Source organism: Hyperoodon ampullatus (genome assembly GCF_949752795.1).
Source record: "Hyperoodon ampullatus genome assembly, chromosome: 14".
Taxonomy (NCBI): domain Eukaryota; kingdom Metazoa; phylum Chordata; class Mammalia; order Artiodactyla; family Ziphiidae; genus Hyperoodon; species Hyperoodon ampullatus.
In genome coordinates, this window is record NC_136927.1 from 16,228,171 (window position 1) to 16,251,592 (window position 23,422).

At 43.0% G+C, this 23,422-nt stretch overlaps 1 protein-coding gene, 1 long non-coding RNA gene and 1 pseudogene across 4 annotated transcripts in view; 1 reads left to right on the forward strand and 2 right to left on the reverse strand.

Annotated features, from left to right (window-relative positions):
- The window catches only part of SHLD1 (shieldin complex subunit 1), a gene marked incomplete at both ends in the record, with an annotated part of 94,311 nt that overhangs the window by 69,607 nt on the left and 1,282 nt on the right, over positions 1-23,422 (reverse strand). For both annotated transcript variants that reach the window (XM_079719491.1, XM_079719492.1), the window contains one exon: positions 22,636-22,817. In XM_079719491.1, coding sequence (XP_079575617.1) covers positions 22,636-22,813 — 178 coding nt within the window. The remainder of the gene's footprint in view (positions 1-22,635; positions 22,818-23,422) is intronic.
- On the forward strand, positions 9,244-9,596 carry LOC307063382 (RNA guanine-N7 methyltransferase-activating subunit-like protein; annotated as a pseudogene). Its single transcript has one exon. The product of its transcript is annotated as an RNA guanine-N7 methyltransferase-activating subunit-like protein (transcript).
- LOC307063383 lies at positions 17,940-21,973 on the reverse strand. Its single transcript, XR_013811245.1, has 3 exons — positions 21,759-21,973; positions 20,000-20,034; positions 17,940-18,082 (listed from the first exon to the last, which is right to left on the reverse strand). It is a non-coding gene; the product is annotated as an uncharacterized lncRNA (long non-coding RNA).

Sequence of the window (23,422 nt, forward strand, 5' to 3'; positions counted from 1 at the left end):
GAGAGTACACGCTATTTTTTAAAATTTTATTTATGTTATTTATTTTTGGCTGCGTTGGATCTTCGTTGCTACGCGTGGGCTTTCTCTAGCTGCGGCGAGTGGGGGCTACTCTTCATTGCGGTGCGCGGGCTTCTCATTGCGGAGGCTTCTCTTGTTGCAGAGTATGGACTCTAGGTGCATGGGCTTCAGTAGTTGTGGCTCACGGGCTCAGTTGTTGTGGCTCGCGGGCTCTAGAGCACAGGCTCAGCAGTTGTGGTGCATGGGCTTAGTTGCTCTGCGGCATGTGGGATCTTCCCAGACCAGGGCTCAAACCCGTGTCCCCTGCATTGGCAGGGTGGTTCTTTACCACTACGCCACCAGGGAAGTCCCATATGTGCTATTTAACTTAGAATCTTCTTTGTCCTATAGTACACATAAGCTCAATCACAGCTTAAATTTGATGGTAAAGTTATAAACTGGTGAACAAGGTACCATGATACTTGATATCTATTTTAAAATCTTGTCAAATTTCACTTAAGTGTGTTGTTCATTTATTCAACCAGCCTCCGCTGAGCACCTACTATGTGACAGGCACTGTACCCTTATTCCTTACAGGCCAGGGTTCAGGTCTGGACAGTGGCTGCAACAGGCACTGTTCTTAGACCAGGCAGAGAGCAAAACAAGAACCCACACAGGGAAGCACCAGGCTCCCAGGAATGAATTAAAAAACACTTATCCTTGCAAGTTATGCCAGTAAGATGGGTTTTTGTAACTTCGAGCATGTTAGCAAAACCTAGCTCCATCAAAAACTCCAGGGAGCTGGCGGGTTGGGAAACAGCAGCCGCTCAGCAAACAAAGAGCATGATTTACAGCTTCAAAGGGCAAAGAGCCAAGAATAAGAAGAGTTCCGGGTCCAGGTGAGAAAATCTTTTCTGGACAGAAAGAGTTATCGAGAGTTCCATCCATTCCAGCAAAGTTAAAAAACCCTGACTTTATTTTCTTCCTTCAGTTTTAACATAAGAAGTTGGAACCTGCCTGGTGTGAGAAATTTATCTGTAAAGGAAATGCCTTCTTTCCGACAGGTCTACAGGTAGGCAGAGCTTCTTCAGTGATGGGAAGATGAGAAGCTGAAAGGGGAGCTCAGTTGGCAGTGGACATGATGCTGGTCAATGAACCAGAGTCCTGGTGGCCCGAGACAGTGCTGAGACTGCTGTGAAGATATTCAGAGTTAGAGAAAGAGGCCCACAAGGACTTTCCAGAAGAGGTAACTGCAAATATTTAAGACAACATTTATTACTTAGTACTTACTCATACCTTGACGTTTGCATTTCTTTAAAGTTCTGCCTTGAAGTCAACGTAACCCAGATTTGAGTCTCAGTTTTCCGAAGTTTGTGGAGTAAAACATTAATATGTTACATATTAACCTTTCTATGGCTCCATTTCCTCATGGGTAACATGGAGATCATAACATTATTTACTGCTTGGGGTGGTTGTGAGAATCAGAAGGAACAATGCATGTAAAACGCATAGCACAGTGCCTGGAATGCAAGTGTACAATAAATGATAAACTACTGATCTTCCTGTTTCCCCTTAATTTTTTTTGTGTTTTTTATTTGGCTGTGCTGTGCGGCTTGCAGGATCTTAGTTCCCTGACCAGGGATCCAACTAGGGCCCCGGCAGTGAAAGCACCAAGTCCTAACCACTGGACTGCCAAGGAATTCCGTCTCCCCTTAATTGTATATGATCTTCTTTGTCCTACCAATATATGACAGTGAATGCAACTAGTGATGGTGTATGTTTGACTGTTTCCACCGAGTTGTTTCCTCATATTGTAAGAAGACACAGCTGAGTGACGAGTCAGGAATGAATGTTCACTTGGAGAAGCCCCTGAAGAGAGTTATATGGTCAGGCCACAGCGCCACTGCTGTATGCCTGGACTGAACAGTAAATGCCTGTTGGTGCAGCTCTCGACAGGAACACAGTCTGTCTTTAAAAAACTGTAACTGCAGGGGCTTCCCTGGTGGTGCAGTGGTTGAGAGTCCACCCGCCGGTGCAGGGGACACGGGTTCATGCCCCGGTCTGGGAGGGTCCCACATGCCGTGGAGCGGCTGGGCCCATGAGCCATGGCCGCTGAGCCCGCGCGTCCGGAGCCTGTGCTCCGCAACGGGAGATGCCACAACAGTGAGAGGCCCGCGTACCGCAAAAAAAAAAAAAAACCCAAAAAACTGTAACTGCGGGCAGAGTGCACAGAAGTAAACAAGCCTCTTCCCCCACAGCGAGTGTCCTTGACACTCAAAACTAAGGATGATGAGAGACGGCACAGATCACAAATAGCATTCCTGAGCCTTAAAAATAATTCTACTCGGGCTTCCTTGGTGGCACAGTGGTTAAGAATCCTCCTGCCAATGCAGGGGACAAGGGTTTGATCCCTGGCCCGGGAAGATCCCACATGCCACAGAGCAACTAAGCCCGTGTGCCACAACTACTGAGCCTGTACTCTAGAACCCATAAGCCACAACTACTGAAGCCAGTGAGCCACAACTACTGAAGCCGGCGTGCCTAGAGCCCGTGCTCTGCAATGAGAAGCCACCACAATGAGAAGTCCGCATACAGCAACAAAGACCCAATGCAGCCAAAAATAAAGAAATGAATAAATAAATTTATTTTTAAAAATTCTACTCAAACTGTTATCACCTCTACTATTTAACATTGTCTACGATTTAGCAGGCTAAAATACAGAACTATATGTATGTATGTATGTATGTGTATATATATATATATATATATATATATATACATATATATATATACATATATATATTTTTTAAGGGATAGAAAAGTCACAGAAATAGTCTATAAAGAGGGTCTCCAAGGAAATAGGAGTTGTCAGGTCACTATGTGACTTTGGGTGACTTTCTTCAATATCCTGGGGTTCAACTTCCCCTTGGAGAAAATGAGACAACTAGGAGACCTTGGTAGTTTTCAAACCTTTTTTTTCGCCCTGACATCCTTTCTTCCAATGAATAATTATCTGGAGGATGAGCAAGAGTGGAGAGTCCAGGGCTCACTACTATCTCCCAGTCCTGACCTGTAGCTCTCAGAAAGCTGCCTGGAGCACAGTTTGGGCACACTGGCCCAGAAGCTGTACCATTCTCTAACTCTGTGGGCCTTAATCATGTAGGGTTTACCCTTCACTCCTTGGGCCACACAATTAGGGCACATTGCTGCCTTCCAACAGTGGCAAGAAAAGAGTTCAAAACCCGTTTAGAACCTGAAAATTAAGCCTAGTTGGCTGAATCTGCATAACTCAATCCAGGAAGTGGTAACAAAATGCAGAGATGCATTGCCATGAAGAATACTCAAACTTTCCAAATAAAACCCATCAACTTGATATGTGATAGGAAGTTTCAGACTTTGTTCTATGATTTCTCAGAGAATTGGCTTATCAGTCTCCTTTCCCTTCCTGAGTGTATCTTAGGTCCAGTTTAGAGGAGGCTCTGTCATTAGCTACTAGGTTGGGTACTATTTAATGCAGCTATAAAGAAAATGTCTTTAACATTATTTCCATGTCTGAAATATACCCTGACTCCTGTTTTAAATGACAACACTACATCCAAAATTCCACAGTTATTATGCAAATTCTATTTTGAGATTTTGAATTTAAGAGCTTATAATTTCTTATGGAAATAAAATTTTCAAGAATTACAAATGGATACCACATGCATAGCAGAAAGGAAAAAGACATACTTATCTACTCTTAAAAAATAAATTCCTGGGCCTCCCTGGTGGCGCAGTGGTTGAGAGTCCGCCTGCCGATGCAGGGGATACGGGTTCGTGCCCCGGTCTGGGAGGATCCCATATGCCGCGGAGCGGCTGGGCCCGTGAGCCATGGCTGCTGAGCCTGCGCATCCGGAGCCTGTGCTCCGCAACGGGAGAGGCCACAACAGTGAGAGGCCCGCGTACCACAAAAAAAAAAATAAAATAAATTCCTTAGATGAAATGCCTAAATACACAGGTTATAAAATGGCCTTTGAAGATTGGGATGTTGACAGATTCCAAAAGAAGAATACGGAGCATCAAACCACCATTTACTTTAAACTTATAACCACTTGTCAGCAGGGCCTTTAATCATCAAAGACACTGTGTTTAATATTCAACTTGCTGTATACACTCAACCAATTTCCCCAACAACTGCTCTTAGAAGTTCAAGTTGGAGGAAAGGGCTGAGGTTTCCCACCTCCACGCTGCAATGTCAAAGCAACTGCAGAGGAACGCTGTGTCCTGCATTAGAATACATGTTGGGTGCTCTCCAGGATAAAGGTTTGCGAGGGCTCTGGTGAGACAGGCCACGTGAGCTACCCAGAGTTTATCAAGCTAGAATGGTACACACAGGACTGCACCTCCAGGAAGCCTTTGTGACCTTGAGTTTGAGAGGTTTCTCCAAGACTATTTGCCATTTCACTCTGCACTTTCATTCTGTTTACTATATGCTTTCTTTGAGCCCAGTAATGAAAGAGAAAGGACATGTGTACCTAAGAGGCAGGGAGTTCAAGTCCATCAACAAAAATGTACTTGGGACTAATTGACAGGTTGAATTCATAAGTCTCTGGAGTGGACTGGAGCTAACCGGGGAGGGGAGAGCACACTTCAATGAGGGAAACAATGCAGCTGAGGCACCAGGGCCTGACTCAGCATGGAAACAGGCCCAACTGGAAAGGCAGGCCTGTGTTAATGAGTACTTAGACACCAGCAGGGGCTTGTATTCAGCTGGTGTGCACCTGCACAGCCTTGCCAGTTGTTAAAATATTGCAATACTGTTGAATTGGTTGTTAAATATTTTGAACAAATACCCCAGACATCAGATTACCCAGTCCTGAAAATGAGGCACAAGATCCTTGAGAGGAGTTGGCAGGAAAGTGAAGTGGATCAGGACATCTCAAGGGGATTAAATAGAGGACGTGAAGACAACTGTGCTTCGGGAGGAACTTCTTGGCGTGTGGCTCTTCTGCCTGATCTCCCCAGGAAGCGCAAAGGGCGGGGGTTTCACAATCCTGTGCTTGGCCAAGGTAACAAGTTGATGTTTGCTCCCCAGCAATTCATAGGAAGTGGCTAATCGGTCACTTCAGGACAGATGAGCTCTGTTTATTTAGACAGAGCCCGGCCTCACCTGCCTTTGGTACCCAGACAGAAACGACCAAGGCTTTGAGGTTTTTTCTGACTAATACTCTCAGATTCTTATCAACCCGCGCACTTCTTGGAAAGCACTCTCAAGCCTCACGTCCTTTGCCACGAATCCCCTCCCCCGGGGCACGGGCAGTGAGGTGGCAGCTGGGCACAGCAGATAAGGGCAGAGGAGTATCTGTTTCGCTCCCGGCACCTGAGCAGGAGCAGTTGGGGCGGAGGTCACGGCCGGAGAATGAGGAAGAGTCTTGCGTGAGGTGACGAGGGAGGCGGCAGAGCAGGGCCTCCTTCCAGAAGTTGGGTCAGTGACAGGCCCACAACAGAGGCAGCTGCACGGTGACACGGGGAATCCGTACAAAAGGAGCCAAGTGCCGTGAGTCCCAGGTTGGATGCGCCCAATGCTGGGCGACCCTGGTGTCTGCAACTGGAAACTTTTGACCGTTCACCAACCCCCAGAGGAGCAATTTCCTAACAACACACAGCAGCAAAAAGCAAACCAAGAATGAAGTTGGCTTGGGAAGTGGATGTGTTGAGAAGCTGAGACGGGATGGCCACCATCAGGACACGTGCAGATAGGCCAGTTCTCTGACAAACTAGGGATCCAGAGTTATTGGGCTAGATTAAAACATGGGCCAAAGTCTCCAGAGGGCTGGTGAGGGAGAGAGCCTGTAACCACAGGCACCTAAGAACATGCAGTGAGGGGAGGAAAGCGACTCAATTTACAAGTAGAAAGTGAACCCTCAGGCACCTGGACAGTCTGAGAAACACGTGGTGGAAGATGGTCAGCACAGAGCCCATCGGCTGGGCACACAGGGCAGTGACTCCCCCAGAGGTTAAGGCTGTCCATCTCAAGTTCATGGCTTGCTAAGGGCCAGATTACCAGTGACAACCTAAGTTTACTTGGTAGAAAATCTTCTCACCAAAGGCAGATCTGGAATGTTTACAACAAAATAAACAGCTTTCCATGTAAGCATCTCCTACTGATGTCAGAATGAAGTCCTTTTGTGGTGGATAAACCTGAGCCCAGTTATTTCCATTTAGCATAAACTCTCAGATACGGGCTGTTAAATAAACGGATGGCTGCCTCCCATTTGACCCCAGCATAATCCTTGCTCCCATCAAGGCTCAAAGATACCATTTCCACTTAGTTCGCAGGAACCTCTGGGTGATCTGGTCCGTTTTTAAAACAGTCACGAGTATTGTCAGTAAAAAATGGCATAACCTACAAAAGTACTACAGAGTGGCCGAGTGTACAGCCAAAGAAAATTTTTGAAAATATTTAAGTCTGAATAAAATAGTATTAAAACCTAATATTCCTCCCTAAAATTACCCCCTCCCAAAATGAGCTGTTTGCTCTATCAAGCTAACAAACTTGCCTACATTTATTTCCAGTAGCTCCTTGTCCCAAGGCTATCAGCCCCTTGGTTACTTTCCAGGTTAGAAAAAAGCAAACTTGTCTCAAAGTATGACTCAAAATGCTGCCTTTGGATTCACCCCGGCTCTGCCATTTAATTAGTGACACTGGGCAAGTTTCCCAACTTCTCTAAGCCTCATGTCCTCATGTATAAAATAGGGCTAATTTCCATTTCTCAGGTTTGTGGTAAAAATGGAAAGTGGCAAAGGTTTGTGAAACACTAAGCGTGGAGCCCAGCAGCACAGAACCTGACGGGCAGCAAGTCCTCCACAAACAGAAGCAATCATTGCTCACCCATTCTAAGACATTCCAGAACCCTGTTGCACAGAGAGAAATGCCCAGGCACAGAACCTTCCTTGGGGGACTGTGTGCGGCCCAGCGGGAGTGTTGGGAGTGCTGCAGAGGGTCAGGCACAGCCACGGGCAAAAGGCGGGAGATGGACACTAAGGGTGGTTCCACTGGGAAAGGTCAAGCTCGGGGGTGGGGAGGGGAGGGGAGTGTGAGAAGGTGTGGGGGTGGGAAACCTAAACAGGACGCTTTTCAAGGACAGCAGACAGGCAAATCCCCAAATCTCTCTCCTACCTGCCCTGATTCCAGAAATTGAACCTCTCTTTTAGGTTAAGGCTCAGTACTCTTAAGAACTGGGACTCCGAGTACAGAGGCGGGTGACTCACCTGTGTGTGTGTGTTTGCCCTGACAGAAGCGACAGAGTTTAAGCCGCTGCACAAGAGTCTATAACTTACTTTACACATGACATATATATATATATTTTTGCGGTACGCGGGCCTCTCACTGCTGTGGCCTCTCCCGTTGCGGAGCACAGGCTCCGGACGTGCAGGCTCAGCAGCCATGGCTCACGGGCCCATCCGCTCCACGGTATGTGGGACCTTCCCGGACCGGGCCACGAACCTGTGTCCCCTGCATCGGCAGGCGGACTCTCAACCACTGCGCGACCAGGGAAGCCCCACGATATATATTTTTTTAATATTTATTTATTTGGCTGCGCTGGGTCTTAGCTGTGGCATGCAGGATTTTTGTCACCGCGTCCGGGATCTTTGTTGCAGCATGGGGGATCTTTTCTTTAGTTGCAGCATGCGGGATCTTTAGTTGCGGCATGCAAACTCTTAACTGTGGCATGTGGGATCTAGTTCCCTGACCAGGGATCAAACCCGGGCCCCCTACATTGGGAGTGCGGAGTCAGACACTGGACCACCAGGGAAGTCCCACTTTGCACATGTTAAATGGCTGACAGTTCTGCCGTGTCTCCATCAGTTACACATTTTGACTTTTCTTTTGGGAGGCAGAGGAAATCTGACAATCTCCTCCTCCAACACTGACCATGCTATGGGGCTAAATTTAGGCTTTGAAACTGAGGAGGACCCTGTGGGGCTCCCGGGCATGGAGACTTTTCTGTCCCCCGTTTCTTGTGAGCAAGACTCCAGCCTCCATAACCTTCCCTGAGTTCCAAAGGGCAGATTTGAACTGCTGCTAATCAAGGGAGGAGCAGCCAAGAAACCACCTGAGGCAAGATGAAAGGGACCAGAGAAGCTCATCAAGATGAGGAGATCACCTGAGACCCTGCACACACCCTCATCTTGTCAGCAACCCCACCCTTGAACTATTGCTATAAACTCATCAAATCCTCCTAGGTGGGGACACATAGTTTTTCAAGACAGGAGCCCGCTGTGTCCCCCTTTGCTCAGCAAAGCAATAAAGCTATCCTTTTCTTCTTCACCCAAAACACTGTCTCCAAGATTCACTTTGGCACTGGTGTACAGAGAGGCTGAACTTTCAACATCAGCTTCACCTAATTCAGTGCTGCCTATGACTCCCAACCCTTATTCTGGAACCTTCCAAAGTTATCCATAAGCATCCTTAAGCTATGTATGTGCATGGGGAGTGGGGAGGGGAATGGAGACATTTTATATTGTGCTCAACTTCAGCCCTAAATAAATGTGGGCCTGTCTCGTAATGAAATAATAACAGCATTTACTCATCCATTCTTTCTTTTTAATTTTTGTTTTGTTGTTGTTGTTGTTTTTATTTTTACTCATCCATTCTTCATACAGTACCTGCTATCCTGGAATTTATGTTCTAGTTGGGGGAGACAAACAAATAAATTAACAATAAAATACATAGGGTGCCCAGTGACACTAGTGCTGTGGAAAAGAATAAAGCCAGGGAAGGACATGATGAGGGAGCATCACCAGGAGAGAGGCAAGGCTGGGCCTCTCTGAAGGGTGAGCATGCTAGGCAGCAGCCCAGCCTGGGGTGGGAAGGGTGGGTGATGGTACACGGTGAGGTCAGAGAGGCCAGGCCCAGGGCCCCAGGGGTATGGGGCCAGGTTAAGTCCTCTTAAGTTTGGCTTTGGCTCTGAGTCAGATAAGAAGCCACCAAAAGACTAACATAATATGATTTACACTTTAAAAGGGTCCTCTGGTCTCTGTGTTAAGAAGAAACTGTAGGAGGGAGGAATCAAGATGGCAGAATAGGAGGATGCAGAATTCACCCTTCCTCACAAGTACATCATGAATACATCTACAGGTGTGACCCTGTTACCTTGGAGAGCTGAAGGGGTCTGGAGGTCCTGTGATGGTGTTCTGGGACAGAGATCTAAACAATATAAACATTAAACAGTACAGCTGCCTCAAATCCCTGGGAATTTCAGAATGACTGACACTTCTGAAGCTGTTCCAAATTTTGAAGAGATGTTTGCCAGTAGATTCACAGAAGATGACAAAGAGTACCAGGAATACCTGAAACGCCCTCCTGAGTCCCCTCCAATTGTTGAGGAATGGAATAGCAGAGCTGGTGGGAACCAAAGAAATAGAGGCAATCGGTTGCAAGATAACAGTTTAGAGGCAGGGATAGCAGACGGGGGTGGCCCAGTGACAACTGACCCAATCAATGGCATGGACGAACCTGGGGTAACAATTGCTCACAGCACAGACAAGAACCTTACTACCCCCATCAATATGGACACTACGGTCACAACCAACGGCTTCCCTGTGGCTGCTACTGATAGAAATGTCAGCAGCTTTTAGTAAAACCATTTACTCTGTTAACATGACAAAAGTTTATGTTGTATTTTCTGTTGGTCATCGTTTTACATCTGATTGTAGAGAGTGGATTGATTTTTGGGAACTTGAGACTTTTTTTAAATTAGATCTTACTGGAGAGATATGCTGGCTGCTGGAAATATCAATAAATACTCCCCTAAAAAAAAAATACATCTACAAATGGAACAATTCTCACAGAGCACCTGCTGAACGCTAGCGGAAGACCTCGGACACCTAAAAATGCAATTAAAAATCCCCACACAACTGGGTAGGATGAAAGAAAGAAAAAACAAAAGAAAAGAAATGAGAAAGGACAGCATCCCTGGCGGGGAAATGAAGGTGGGGAGAGGTTCCTGCGCTCAGAAAAGCCCATTCATGGCGGGAAAATCAGCCGGGGCAGAAAGAAAGGGACCTTTGGGGGATTGGAGGTGAACACAGCAACCGGTCTGTGGAAGGCAGGACAAAGTAAGAACTGCACACATGGTCCGTGTCACAGCCCTGCACACTCCAGCCTGAGTTATGTGTCTCCTGGTGTGGAGGGGGCTGGGTGCTGGAAACTGGGGTTTGGAGAGTGGACCCGGGGAGGACAGCGATTGGCTGTGAAGAGACAGCCTGAAGGGACAGGAGTGAGGAGCTCCACAACAGGGAAGGTTTTGGGAAGAAACCCGGGCTGCTACAGAAGTAAGGTATCATTGTTGAGTGGCACACAAGGAGCGGAGCTGCCATTGCAACCCCCTTCCCCCCTGCTGGCCCCTGCCTCCACGGGCACTGGGAGGGACTCCCACCAGAGCGAGCATGTCCCAGTCTGTTGCAACTTCCTGCCAGTCTCTGTCACCTCAGACACTTTACACGACCCAGTTGTGGCTGCCTTATCCCTCCACAGCCTGAGTAAGTTCCCCAGTTAGCCTGGGTGCCTCAATCACCGCTACTTTCGCCACCTTTCGCCTGGGTGGGGAAAAGACACCTAATGGTAGCCCACATGCAGAGGTGGGACCAAAACCAAAGCTGAGCCCCAGGGGCTGTGCTACTAAGGAAGAGGAATGGAATTCTCTCTGTGCAGCTGCACAAGCTGTGGATTAAATCCCTGTGATCTGCTTGGTAAACCCTGCATCTGCGGAATATCTGAATGGACATGTGCTCCCACAACTAAGACCAGTCTAGCTTTAGCAGCTGTGGACTCTGGGGGCAAGTACATGTGGGAGATGGGCCAGGTCAGAGTCTGAGCTGCCCCCACAGGGCCCACAGCGGGTCCAGAGACCTACCTAGAGGTATTGAAGGGCCTCCTGGGGAGGCAGGGGTTGGCTGTGGCTCACTGTGGGGTCAAGGACACTGAGAGTGGAGGCCTCAGGAAAATATTATTATTACTATGGTTTTTCTATTTTTTAATTAATTTTTATGGGGTATAGTTGCTTTACAATGTTGTCTTAATTTCTACTGTACAGCAAAAAAGTATGGAACGCTTCATGAATTTGCGTGTCATCCTTGCACAGGGGCCACGCTAATATTCTCTGTATCATTCCAATTTTAGTATATGTGCTACCAAAGCAAGCACTCTTTTTTGGTCTGTTTGTTTCATTTTCTGTTGTTGTCTTGTTTTAATTTTATTTAATTTTTAAATATATTTTTTACTTTTCTATTTTTACTTTATTGTGGTTTTTTTCTTGTTTTTCTTTTTGTTCCTTTTTTAAATCATCTTTGTGTGTTTGTTTTATGTTATCTTTGCTTTTTTTTTTTTGCGGTACGCGGGCCTCTCACTGTTGTGGCCTCTCGCGTTGCGGAGCACATGCGCCGGACGCGCAGGCTCAGTGGCCATGGCTCACAGGCCTAGCCGCTCCGCGGCATGTGGGATCTTCCAGGACCGGGGCACGAACCTATGTCCCCTGCACCGGCAGGCGGACTCTCAACCACTGTGCCACCAGGGAAGCCCCATCTTTGCTTTTTTAGCTTGCTTTCTGTTTTTGTTCTGTTTTGCTGTTTTTGTTAATTTTTTATTGTTTCTTTTTGTTTTTGGGTTCTTTTGTTTGGTTGTTCTCTTGGGTTTTTTTGTTTGTTTGTATTTTCTTTTTTTCTGTTTGTCTGTTTGGTTTTGTTTTTATCACTTGTCTTGGGTTTTGCTTGTCTGCTTGTTTTCTTTTCTTCTTTTTTTTGGCTGCGCAGCTTGTGGAGTCTCAGTTCCCCAGCCAGGGGTTGGGATAAGAGTGCCAAGTCCAGGACACCGGACCACCAGAAAACTCCTGGACCCAGAGAATATTAGTCAGTGTGAGCTCTCCTGGAGGTCTCCATCTTGACACTAAGACCTGGCTTCACCAAACTGCCTGCAGATTCCAGTGCTGGATGCCTCACACCAAACAACCAACAAGACAGGAACACAGAACCACCCATTAGCAGACAGGCTGCCTAAAAGTCGTACTAAGCTCACAGACACACCAAAACCCACTACCTGACACAGCCCAGCCCATCAGAGGGAAAAGACTCAGTTCCAATCAACAAAGTGCCGGCACCAGTTCCCCCTATCAGGAAGCTGACACAAGTGCCTGGTCCAACCTCACACACCAGGGGGAAGACACTAAAAGCAAGAGGAACTACGACCCTGAAGCCTGTGGAAAGGAGACCATAAACACAGTAAGTTACACAAAATGAGACAACAGAGAAATATGTTGTAGACAAAGAAGCAAGGTAAAAATCCACAAGACCAAATGAATGAAGAGGAAATACGCAGTCTACCTGAAAAAGAATTCGGAGTAATGATAATAAAGATGATACAAGATCTTGGAAATAGAATGGAGGCACAGATCGAGAAGATACAAGAAATGTTTAACAAGGACCTAGAAGAACTTTCAAAGAATAGTGATAAACAATACAATAACTGAAATGAAAAATACACAGAAGATAGAATAAGTGAGCTGGAAGATAAAATGGTGGAAATAACTGCTGAGGAGCAAAATAAAGAAAAAAGAATGAAAAGAAATGAGGACAGTCTCAGAGACTTCTGGGACAACATTAAATGCACCAACATTCGAATTATAGAGGTCCCAGAAGACGAAGAGAAAGAGAAAGGGTCTGAGAAAATATTTAAAGAGATTATAGTCAAAAACTTCCCTAACATGAGAAAGGAAATAGCCACCCAAGTCCAGGTAGCACAGAGAGTCCCATACAGGATAAAGCCAAGGAGAAACATGCTGAGACACATATTAAATACACAAAAAAAATTACAAAGAAAAAATATTAAAAGCAGCAAGGGAAAAGCAACAAATAACATACAAGGGAATCCTCAGAAGGTTAACAGATGATCTTTCAGCAGAAACGCTGCAGGCCAGAAGGGAGTAGCAAGATATATTTAAAGTGATGAAAGGGAGAAACCTACAACCAATATTACTCTACCCAGCAAGGGTCTCATTCAGATTTGACAGAGAAATCAAAAGCTTTACAGACAAGCAAAAGATAAAAGAATAAAGCACCATCAAACCAGCTTTACAACAAAAGCTAAAGGAACTTCTCTAGGCAGGAAACACAAGAGAAGGAAAAGACCTACAAAAACAAACCCAAAACAATTAAGAATATGATAATAGGAAAATACATATCAATAATTACCTTAAATGTGAATGGATTAAGTGCTCCAAGCAAAAGACACAGTCTGGCTGAATGGATAAAAAACAAGGCCCATATATATGCTGTCTACAAGAGACCCACTTCAAACCTAGGGACACATACAGACTGAAAGTGAGGGGATGGAAAAAGTTATTCCATGCAAATGGAAATCAAAAGAAAGCTGGAGTAGCAATACTCATATCAGAGAAAATAGACTTTAAAATAAAGAATGTTATAAGAGACAAGGAAGGACACTACATAATGATCAATCCAAGAAGATATAACAATTGTAAATATTTATGCACCCAACAGAGGAGCACCTCAATACATAAGGTAAATACTAACAGCCATAAAAGGGGAAATCGACAGTAACACAGTAATAGTGGGGGACTTTTAACATTCCACCTATACCAATGGACAGATCATCCAGACAGAAAATTAGTAAGGAAACACAAGCCTTAAATAACACATTAGACCAGATAGATTTCACTGATATTTATAGGACATTCCAACCGAAAGCAGCAGAATACATTCTGTTCTCAAGGCCACATGGAACATTCTCCAGGGTAGATCACATCTTGGGTCACAAATCAAGCCTTCGTAAATTTAAGAAAATTGAAATCGTTATCAAGCATCTTTTCCGACCACAACACTATGAGATTATAAATCTATTACAGGAAAAAAAAACCTAAAAAAAATAAACACATGGAAGCTAAACAATACATTACTAAATAACCAAGAGATCACTGAAGAAATCAAAGAGAAAATCAAAAAATACCTAGAGACAAATGATAATGAAAACATGATGATCCAAAACCTATGGGATGCAGCAAAAGGAGTTCTAAGAGGGAATTTTATAGCAATTCAATCTCACCTCAAGAACTAAGAAAAATCTCAAATAAACAATCTAACCCTACACCTAAGGCAACTAGAGAAAGAAGAACAAAGAAAACCCAAAGTCAGTAGAGGGAAAGAAATCATAAAGATCAGAGCAGAAATAGAAACAAAGAAAACAATAGCAAAGATCAATAAAACTAAAAGCTGGTTCTTTGAGAAGATAAACAAAATTGATAAACCTTTAGCCAGACTCATCAAGAAAAAAGGGAGAGGACTCAAATCAATAAAATTAGAAATGAAAAAGGAGAAGTTACAACTGACACCGTAAAAATACAAAGCATCATAAGAGACTACTACAAGTAGGTATATGCCAAAAAAATGGACAACCTGGAAGAAATGGACAAATTCTTGGAAAGGTACAACCTTCCAAGACTGAACCAGGAAGAAATACAAAATATGAACAGACCAATGACAAGTAATGAAATTGAAACTGTGATTAAAAATCTTCCTGCAAACGGGACTTCCCTGATGGTGCAGTGGTTAAGAATCAGCGCTCTCAATGAAGGGGGCCTGGGTTCAATCCCTGGTCAGGGAACTAGGTCCCAGATGCATGCCACAACTAAGAGTTTGCATGCCTCAACTAAAAATGATCCAGCATGCCACAACTAAGGAAACAACGTGCCACAACTAAGGAGCCAGCAAGCCACAACTAAGACCCAAGCAACCAATAAATAAATAAAATAAAATAAATATTAAAAAAAAATCTTCCAGGGCTTCCCTGGTGGCGCAGTGGTTGATAGTCCGCCTGCCGATGCAGGGAACACGGGTTCGTGCCCTGGTCTGGGAAGATTCCATATGCCGTGGAGCGGCTGGGCCCGTGAGCCAAGGTCGCTGAGCCTGCACGTCCAGGGCCTGTGCTCCACAACGGGACAGGCCACAACAGAAAAAGGCCCATGTACCACAAAAAAAAAAAAAAAATCTTCCAGCAACCAAAAGTCCAGGACCAGATGGCTTCACAGGTGAATTCTATCAAACATTTAGAGGAGAGCTAACACCTATCCTTCTCAACCTCTTCCAAAAAACTGCAGAGGGAGGAATTCTCCTAAGCTCATTCTACGAGGCCACTATCACCCTGACATCAAAACCAGACAAAGAAGTCACAAAAAAGAAAATTAGAGGCCAATATCACTGATGAACATAGATGCAAAAACACTCAACAAAATACTAGCAAACAGAATCCAACAACACATTAAAAGGATCATACACCATGATCAAGTGGGGTTTACCCCAGGAATACAAGGATTCTTCAATATATGCAAATCAGTCAATGTGATATGTCATATTAACAAACTGAAGGATAAAAACCATATGATCATCTCAATAGATGCAAAAAAAGCTTTGGACAAAATTCAACACCCATTTATGATTAAAAACTCTCCAGAAAGTGGGCATAGAGGGAAACTACCTCAACATAATAAAGACCATATATGACAAACCCAAAGCAAACACCATTCTCAATGGTGAAAAACTGAAAGCATCTCCTCTAAGATCAGGAACAAGACAAGGAAGTCCACTCTTGCTACTTTTATTCAACATAGTTTTGGAATTCCTTGCCATGACAATCAGAGAAGAAAACGAAATAAAAGGAATCCAAATTGCAAAAGAAGAAGTAAAACTGTCACTGTTTGCAGATGACATGATACTATACATAGAGAATCATAAAGATGCTACCAGAAAACTACTAGAGCTAATCAGTGAATTTGGTAAAGTTGCAGAATACAAAATTAATGCACAGAAATCTCTTGCATTCCTATACACTAACAATGAGTGATCAGGAAGAGAAGGAAACAATCCCATTCACCACCGCAACAAAAAGAATAAAAAACCTAGGAATAAACCTACCTAAGGAGGTAAAAGATCTGTACTCAGAAAACTGTAAGACACTGATGAAAACAATCAAAGATGACACAAACAGATGGAGATATACCATGTTCTTGGATTGGAAGAATCAATATTGTGAAAATGACTATACTACCCAAAGCAATCTACAGATTCAATTCAATCCCTATCAAATTACCAATGGCATTTTTTACAGAACTAAAACAAAAAAATCTTAAAATCTGTATGGTGACACAAAAGACCCTGAACAGCCAAAGCAATCTTGAGGGAAAAAAATGGAGCTGGAGGAATCAGACTCCCTGACTTCAGACTATACTACAAAGTAACAGTAATCAAGACAATATGGTACTGGCACAAAAACAGAAATATAGATCAATGGAACAGGATAGAAAGCCCAGAGATAAACCCACACACCTATGGTCAACTAATCTACAACAAAGGAGGCGAGGATATACAATGGAGAAAAGACAGTCTCTTCAGTAAGTGGTGCTGGGAAAACTGGACAGCTACATGTAAAAGAATGAAATTAGAACACTCCCTAATACCACACATAAAAATAAACTCAAAATGGATTAGAGACCTAAATGTAAGACCAGACACTATAAAACTCTTAGAGGAAAACAAAGGAAGAACACTCTTTGATATAAATCACAGCAAGATCTTTTTCAATCCACCTCCTAGAGTAATGGAAATAAAAACAAAAATAAACAAATGGGATCTAATGAAACTTAAAAGCTTTTGCACAGCAAAGGAAACCACAAATAAGGTGAAAAGACAACCCTCAGAATGGGAGAAATTATTTGCAAACTAAGCAACTGACAAGGGATTAATCTGCAAAATATACAAACAGCTCATGCAGCTCAATATCAAAGAAACAAACAACCCAATCAAAAAATGGGCAGAAGACCTAAACAGACATTTCTCCAAAGAAGACATACAGATGGCCAACAAACACATGAAAAGATGCTTAACATCACTCACTAATTATTAGAGAAATTGAAATCAAAACTACAGTAAAAAAAAAAAAAAAAACTACAGTAAAGTATCACCTCACACCAGTCAGAATGGCCACCATCAAAAAATCTACAAACAATAAATGCTGGAGAGGGTGTGGAGAAAAGGGAATCCTCCTACACTATTGGTGGGAATGTAAATTGGTACAGCCACTATGGAGAACAGTATGGAGGTTCCTCAAAAAACTAAAAATAGAACTACCATATGACCCAGCAATCCCACTCCTGGGCATATATCTGGAGAAAACTATAATTCAAAAAGATACACATGCACCCCAATGTTCATTGCAGCACTACTTACAACAGCCAGAACTTGGAAGCAACCTAAATGTCCATCAATAGAAGAATGGATAAAGAAGATGTGGTACATATATATAATGCAATATTACATAGCCATAAAAAGGAATGAAATTGTGCAATTTGCAGAAACGTGGATGGACCTGGAGACTGTTATACAGAGTGAAGTTAGTCAGAAAAAGAAAAACAAGTATCGTATAATATTGCTTATATGTGGAATCTAGAAAAATTATACAGATGAACTTATTTGCAAAGCGGAAATAGAGACAGAGACATAGAGAATGGATGTATGGTTACCAAGGACGAAAGAGGGGAGTGGAATGAATTGGGAGATTGGGATTGACATATGTACACTACTATGTATAAAATAGATACCTAATAAGAACCGAGTGTATAGCACAGGTAACTCTACTCAATGCTCCGTGGTGACCTAAAGAGGGGATATATGTATACGTATAGCTGATTCACTTTGCTGTACAGCAGAAACTAACACAACATTGTAAAGCAACTATACTCCAATAAAAATTCATTTAAAAAAAGGAAGAAATGCAATTTTTTTGAATATTCATATTTAGTTGACTGGGTGTACCTAGTCAACCATTATTATTAAATTATTTAATTATTTGTTTGTTTATTTATTTATTTATTTATTTTGGCTCCATTGGGCCTTTGTCGTCGCACACAGACTTTCTCTAGTTGCGGTGAGCGAGGGCTGCTCTTCATTGTGGTTCGCGGTCTTCTAATTGCAGTGGCTTCTCTTATTGCAGAGCATGGGCTCTAGGTGTATGGGCTTCAGTCACTGCAGCATGCAGGCCCTAGAGAGTGTGGGCTTCAGTAATTGCAGCACATGGGCTCAATAGTTGTGGCTTGCAGGCTCTAGAGTACAGGCTCAGTAGTTGTGGCTCACGTGTTTAGTTGCTCCGTGGCATGTCGGATCTTCCTGGATCAGGGATCAAACCTGTGTCCCCTGCATTGGCAGGCGGATTCTTAACCACTGCGCCACCATGGAAGTCCCTGTTCAATGTTTAATTTAGTGACAATTTACTGTAATTATAGATGTCACTATACACAAAGCTTATTTTTATTATGAATTATTTCTTTAGTTTTGGTTAATATAATTGGAATTCCTGCATGAAAAGTAAAATATTTCTAAGCCCATGTATATGTATTTCCATATAGTTTCTATATGAATATGTGAAAGCACAACTTATGAGTGAAGTTTCTCTGCTTTTATATATTCCATTAAAGATAATAATAGAAATAAATAAAATTTTTAAAAAAGAAGAAGAAACTATAGGAGGATAAAGACCAGATGTGAGAAAAGCCAGTTATGAGATTAACAATAATCCAGAAGACAGATGTTACTGGCAGGGACCAGGGTGGTGGCAGTGGAGACAAAGGAGAGCTGACAGGATTTGCTGATAGACAGGATATGAGATTAAAGAGAAAGAAAGAAGTTGAGGATGACTCCCAGGTTTCTGCCTTCTGAACAGAAGGATGGAAGCACTTTTTTGAGATGAGAAAGCCTCAAAGAACAGGTGTGTCTATGTATATATGAGACGGTAGAGGAATCAGGAATTTGGTTTAGGATATGTCAAATTTAGGAAGTCTAATAGAAATCTAAGTGATGATATGAAATACATAGATAGTATAAATGTCAAGCCAGAGATCCAAACTAGAGAGAGAAATCTGGGACTGAGCGGGGTACTGAGAGCATATAAGGCCCCGAGACTGGATAAGATCACTCAGGGAAGGGTGTGATGACAGAGAGGAGAGCTGAGGACTCAGCCCTGGGCTCTCCAACACTAAGGGGCTGGAGAGGAAGGAATCAGGCAAAGAAGACTGAGAACAAATAAGACAGAAAAGTAAGAAAAAAACCATAAGATGCTGCTTCCCAGAAAGCCCACTGAAGAAAGAATTCAAGAAGGAAAAAAGTCAATGCTGCTGACAGATCAAGAAGGAGAACGCTTGAGAAGTGACCACTGGATTTAACAATGTGGAGGTCATGACCTTGACAAGAGCTATTTCCATGGAGTGATGGAGATAGAAGCCAGGTTGGAGGGTTTTAGGAGGAACTGGGAGGAGACGAACTGGGGACAACAGGTGTAGATGACTCTTCTGAGGGTTTTCTGTAGAAGAGAACAGAGGAATGAGTCTGTAACTAGATGGGGATTTGGGGTCTAGGGTGGGCATTTTGTTAAGATGGGAGCTATTAAAGCACGTTTGTATGATCATGAGAATGGCCAGTAGAGGTGGGATCAACGATGCAGGAGATTACTAGAAGTGACGACCTTGAGTAGATGAAAGCAGACAGGAAGAGAAGGACAGGCAGGGATGGGTCTCCCACGAAAGGAGGGAAGGAAGCTGATGGATGTGAAGTGTGAGTGTGTGCTCATTCTCTTTTGAGTGCTTCTGTTTTCTTGATTAAATAGGAAACCAAGATTATCAGCTGAGAGAGAGGTTGGAGGAGGTAATGGGGATTTGCAAAGAGAGAAGAAGATACTACAAAGTCATCCAAGAGTGCAGGAGGATGAACGTGCTAGGAGAATAGTGTGTGATGGATGGGCAGCAAGGAGGCTCAACTTGAGGTAGGAGGTCATGAATCTAATGGATCTTGTCATGAGGATGTGGAGAAAAGGCAACCCTCCTACACTGTTGATGGGAATGTCAATTGGTGCAGCCACTGTGGAAAATAGTATGGAGTTTTCTCAGAAAACTAAAAGGAGAATTACCATGTGACTCAGAAATTCCACTCCTGGGTACCTATCTGAAAAAAACAAAATCACTGATTAAAGAAGATACATGTACCGCAATATTCATAGCAGCATTACTTACAATTACTAAGATATGGAAGCAACCTAAGTGTCCATCAACAGATGAATGGATAAAGAAGATGTGGTACACACACACACACACACACACACGCACAATGGAATACTGCTCAGCCATAAACAAGAACGAAATTTTGCCATTTGCAACAACATGGATGGACTTGGAAGGTATTATGCTAAGTTAAAGAAGTCAGACCACTTCCATGTAGAATCTAAAAAATAAACTAGGGACTTCCCTAGTGGTCCAGTGGTTAAGAATCCGCCTTCCAATGCAGGGGACGCAGGTTCAATCCCTGGATGGGGAACTAAGACGCCACAGAGCAACTAAGCCCGTGCGCCACAACTACTGAGCTTGCATGCCTTAACTGGAGAGCCCATGTACCACAAACTACAGAGCCCATGCGCTCTGGAGCCTGTGTGCCACAACTAGAGAGAAGCTCACGCACCACAACTAGAGACAAACCCACGGGCCACAACTAGAGAGAAGCCCAAGCACCGCAATGAAGAGCCCAAGCACTGCAACGAAGAGCCCAAGCACTGCAACGAAAGATCCCACATGCCTCAACGAAGATCCCGCGTGCTGCAACTAAGAACCAATGCAGCCAAAAATTTTTTTAAATAAATAAATAAAACAAAATAAATTTAAAATAAATAAATAAATAAAACTAGGGAGTATAACAAAAAAGAAACAGACTCACAGATATAGAGAACAAACTAGTGGTTACCAGTGGGGAGAGGAGAGAGAGGAGGGGCAAGATGGCGTAGGGGATTAAGAGGTACAAACCATTATGTACAAAATAAATACGCTACAAGGATATAGTATACAACACAGGGAATATCGCCAATATTTTATAATAACTATAAGTGGAGCATAACCTTTAAAAATAGTGAATCACTGTGTTGTACACGTGTAACATATAATATTGCACATAAATTACAGCTCAATTAAAAAAAAAATGGAGCCTAGTCAGCGTGGTGGTGTGTTGAGGCGCCCAGGTGCTGAACTCATGAAGAGCTGGATTTCCAAAGCCCACCACATGCCAGGCATTACTCCTCATACACTTTGACCCTCATTATGGCTGCCCCATGACAAGGTAGGCATTACTATCTCCATTTTACAAATGAAGGAACCAAGACATGGAGGCCAAGTGACTTGCCCAAGGCAAAACCACAGAAAGAAGCAGAACCAGAATTCAAACTAGACAGTCAAATGCAGCACCGCCCCTCCCCATGCCGTGCAAAATGGTTGTCTCAGGATACGAGTGCTCCTTCCCATGTTTAGACCTTTATAAGGGCTTCCAAAAGAATCTTTTTTCATGAAATGTCTAGATTTTAAACAAGTACTCCAATATAAATAGTTCAATGGTCAACTCAATTCAAGTTAATAACAGTTGCTTTCTCTGGGATGGAAAGTAATGTAGAGGCAGCAGGATGGTTAAGGGGAAGAGGAAAGGTTAAATGAACTAAGATTCTGAGCCTAGAAAGAAAAAGGATAAGAAATGATCTAATTCTTGCTCTGGAACTAAATTAAACAGGAATCTGACTGATCCTGATGACTATGTCCTGAAAATCAGAACAGAATCATCAGGGAGTTTAAAAGTATTTTTTTCTTTCATAGAATTCTTAAAGATAATGACAGGTACACACCCTACTTACTTACCAATGTTGAATTCATCTTCATTAAGGCCCACATTTTCTTAGTACCTGCGTGCTCTTTAAAAATATATATTTGGGTTTCTGAATATTAACAACAACAACAACAATAATAATAGCACCAGAATACTGTAATGGCAATTGACTGAGCACCAATGTATGGCAAACACTATGATGTGTCCCTGCACTGTTCCCTGAGTTAAACCTACTCCATGAGGCAAGCATTTTGATCCCCATTTTGTAGATGATTCTGGAACTCAGAGGGGTTAAGAAATATGACCTGAGTCACACAACCAGTAAGTGGCAAAGCTTTGAATATGTGGACCTACAGGCCTGGATTAGGCAATAAACAGGGAGGAGATGGGCTTTACAACCAGAGATGGTCACTAACTATATCAAAGAATTATCATTAAGCTTAAAAAACAGACTTTTCGGCAATTCGGTCAGGGAAACTTACAGAAAAGTTGTTACCTAAATCCAGAGTATACTTCATAAGAGGAACACTAAAGTCCCTATGACACACAACAGGCCCACATGGCTATTTTCTGAAGTTTTAAAAGAACAAAACAAAAAAAACAAGTCTACCCTCTCCCTAGTGAACCAAGTGCTCCCTGCCTCTAAATGGATTTGGATGGAGATCAGAAAGGGACTCAGACAAAAAGGCCTCCAGGAAACAGCTCCTTGTCCTGGTTCCACCAGGGAGGCTGTCCTTTGAAGTCTCTCCCAACAGTTTTGCTTAGATAAGATGTTTTTCTCCCTGAGACAATGAATGATTCTTCAGAGATCTGCCTTTGGAAGACAGAGAAACAAACTATCACATATAGGTATATGTCAGGATTTGTTTGTTTGTTCAATGTTAGTTTGTTTTAAACTGTGCTTCTTACCTGGATCCGTATCAGAAGAGCAAGGAATAGAAAGGGCTTCCTCAGAACTAAAAGCCTCACTGTTGGCCTCCTGGCTGGGTCTCTGCAACACGTAATCCCTTATGTCATAAGCTGATGGCAGGTCCAAAGCATTGCTCTCCTCTGACTGGCTTCCTGGAGTGGCTTCCTGATTTGCCATAGTCCTGCCATGGAAGAAATAAAACAATTCAATAGAGAAGGCATTGCGTAAGAGGAGCCTCCATTATAGCCATGGCTTAAAGCACCTTAAAGGCCAAACAACAGTAGAACCAAAATAATTTACTTTCCTGTTATTAACAGTCTTCCTTGTCTTCACTTTACTTTCCTGTTATTAATGGTCTTCCTTGCCTTTGCTTTAGACCCAGTATTTGTTTACCATGTTTCTTCATCATGAGAAACAAATAACTCTCAGCAGAGAAAGAAACCATGAATCATTTCAGCTGGAAAGTGAACTGCTTGCCTGATAAGGATGAAATACTGTACAGCACTATAATCCAAGGACTACACAAATATTTAATGAGATGGGAAACTGTCCATGATATGTTAAATGGAAAAAGATTTAAAAACTATAGGTAGGGTTTGATCCATATTTTATAAAATATCGTGTGTGGGATGTGTGTGTATGCAATATGCAGACTTATAGCTAGAAAAAAAGGTCAGAAGGTTATATCCCAAATTAATTCCAGTGATAATTAACTCAGTGGTTTAATTTCTGGGTAGTGAAATTACAGGTGATTTGCATCTTCTTCTGTGGCCTTCAGACAACTGT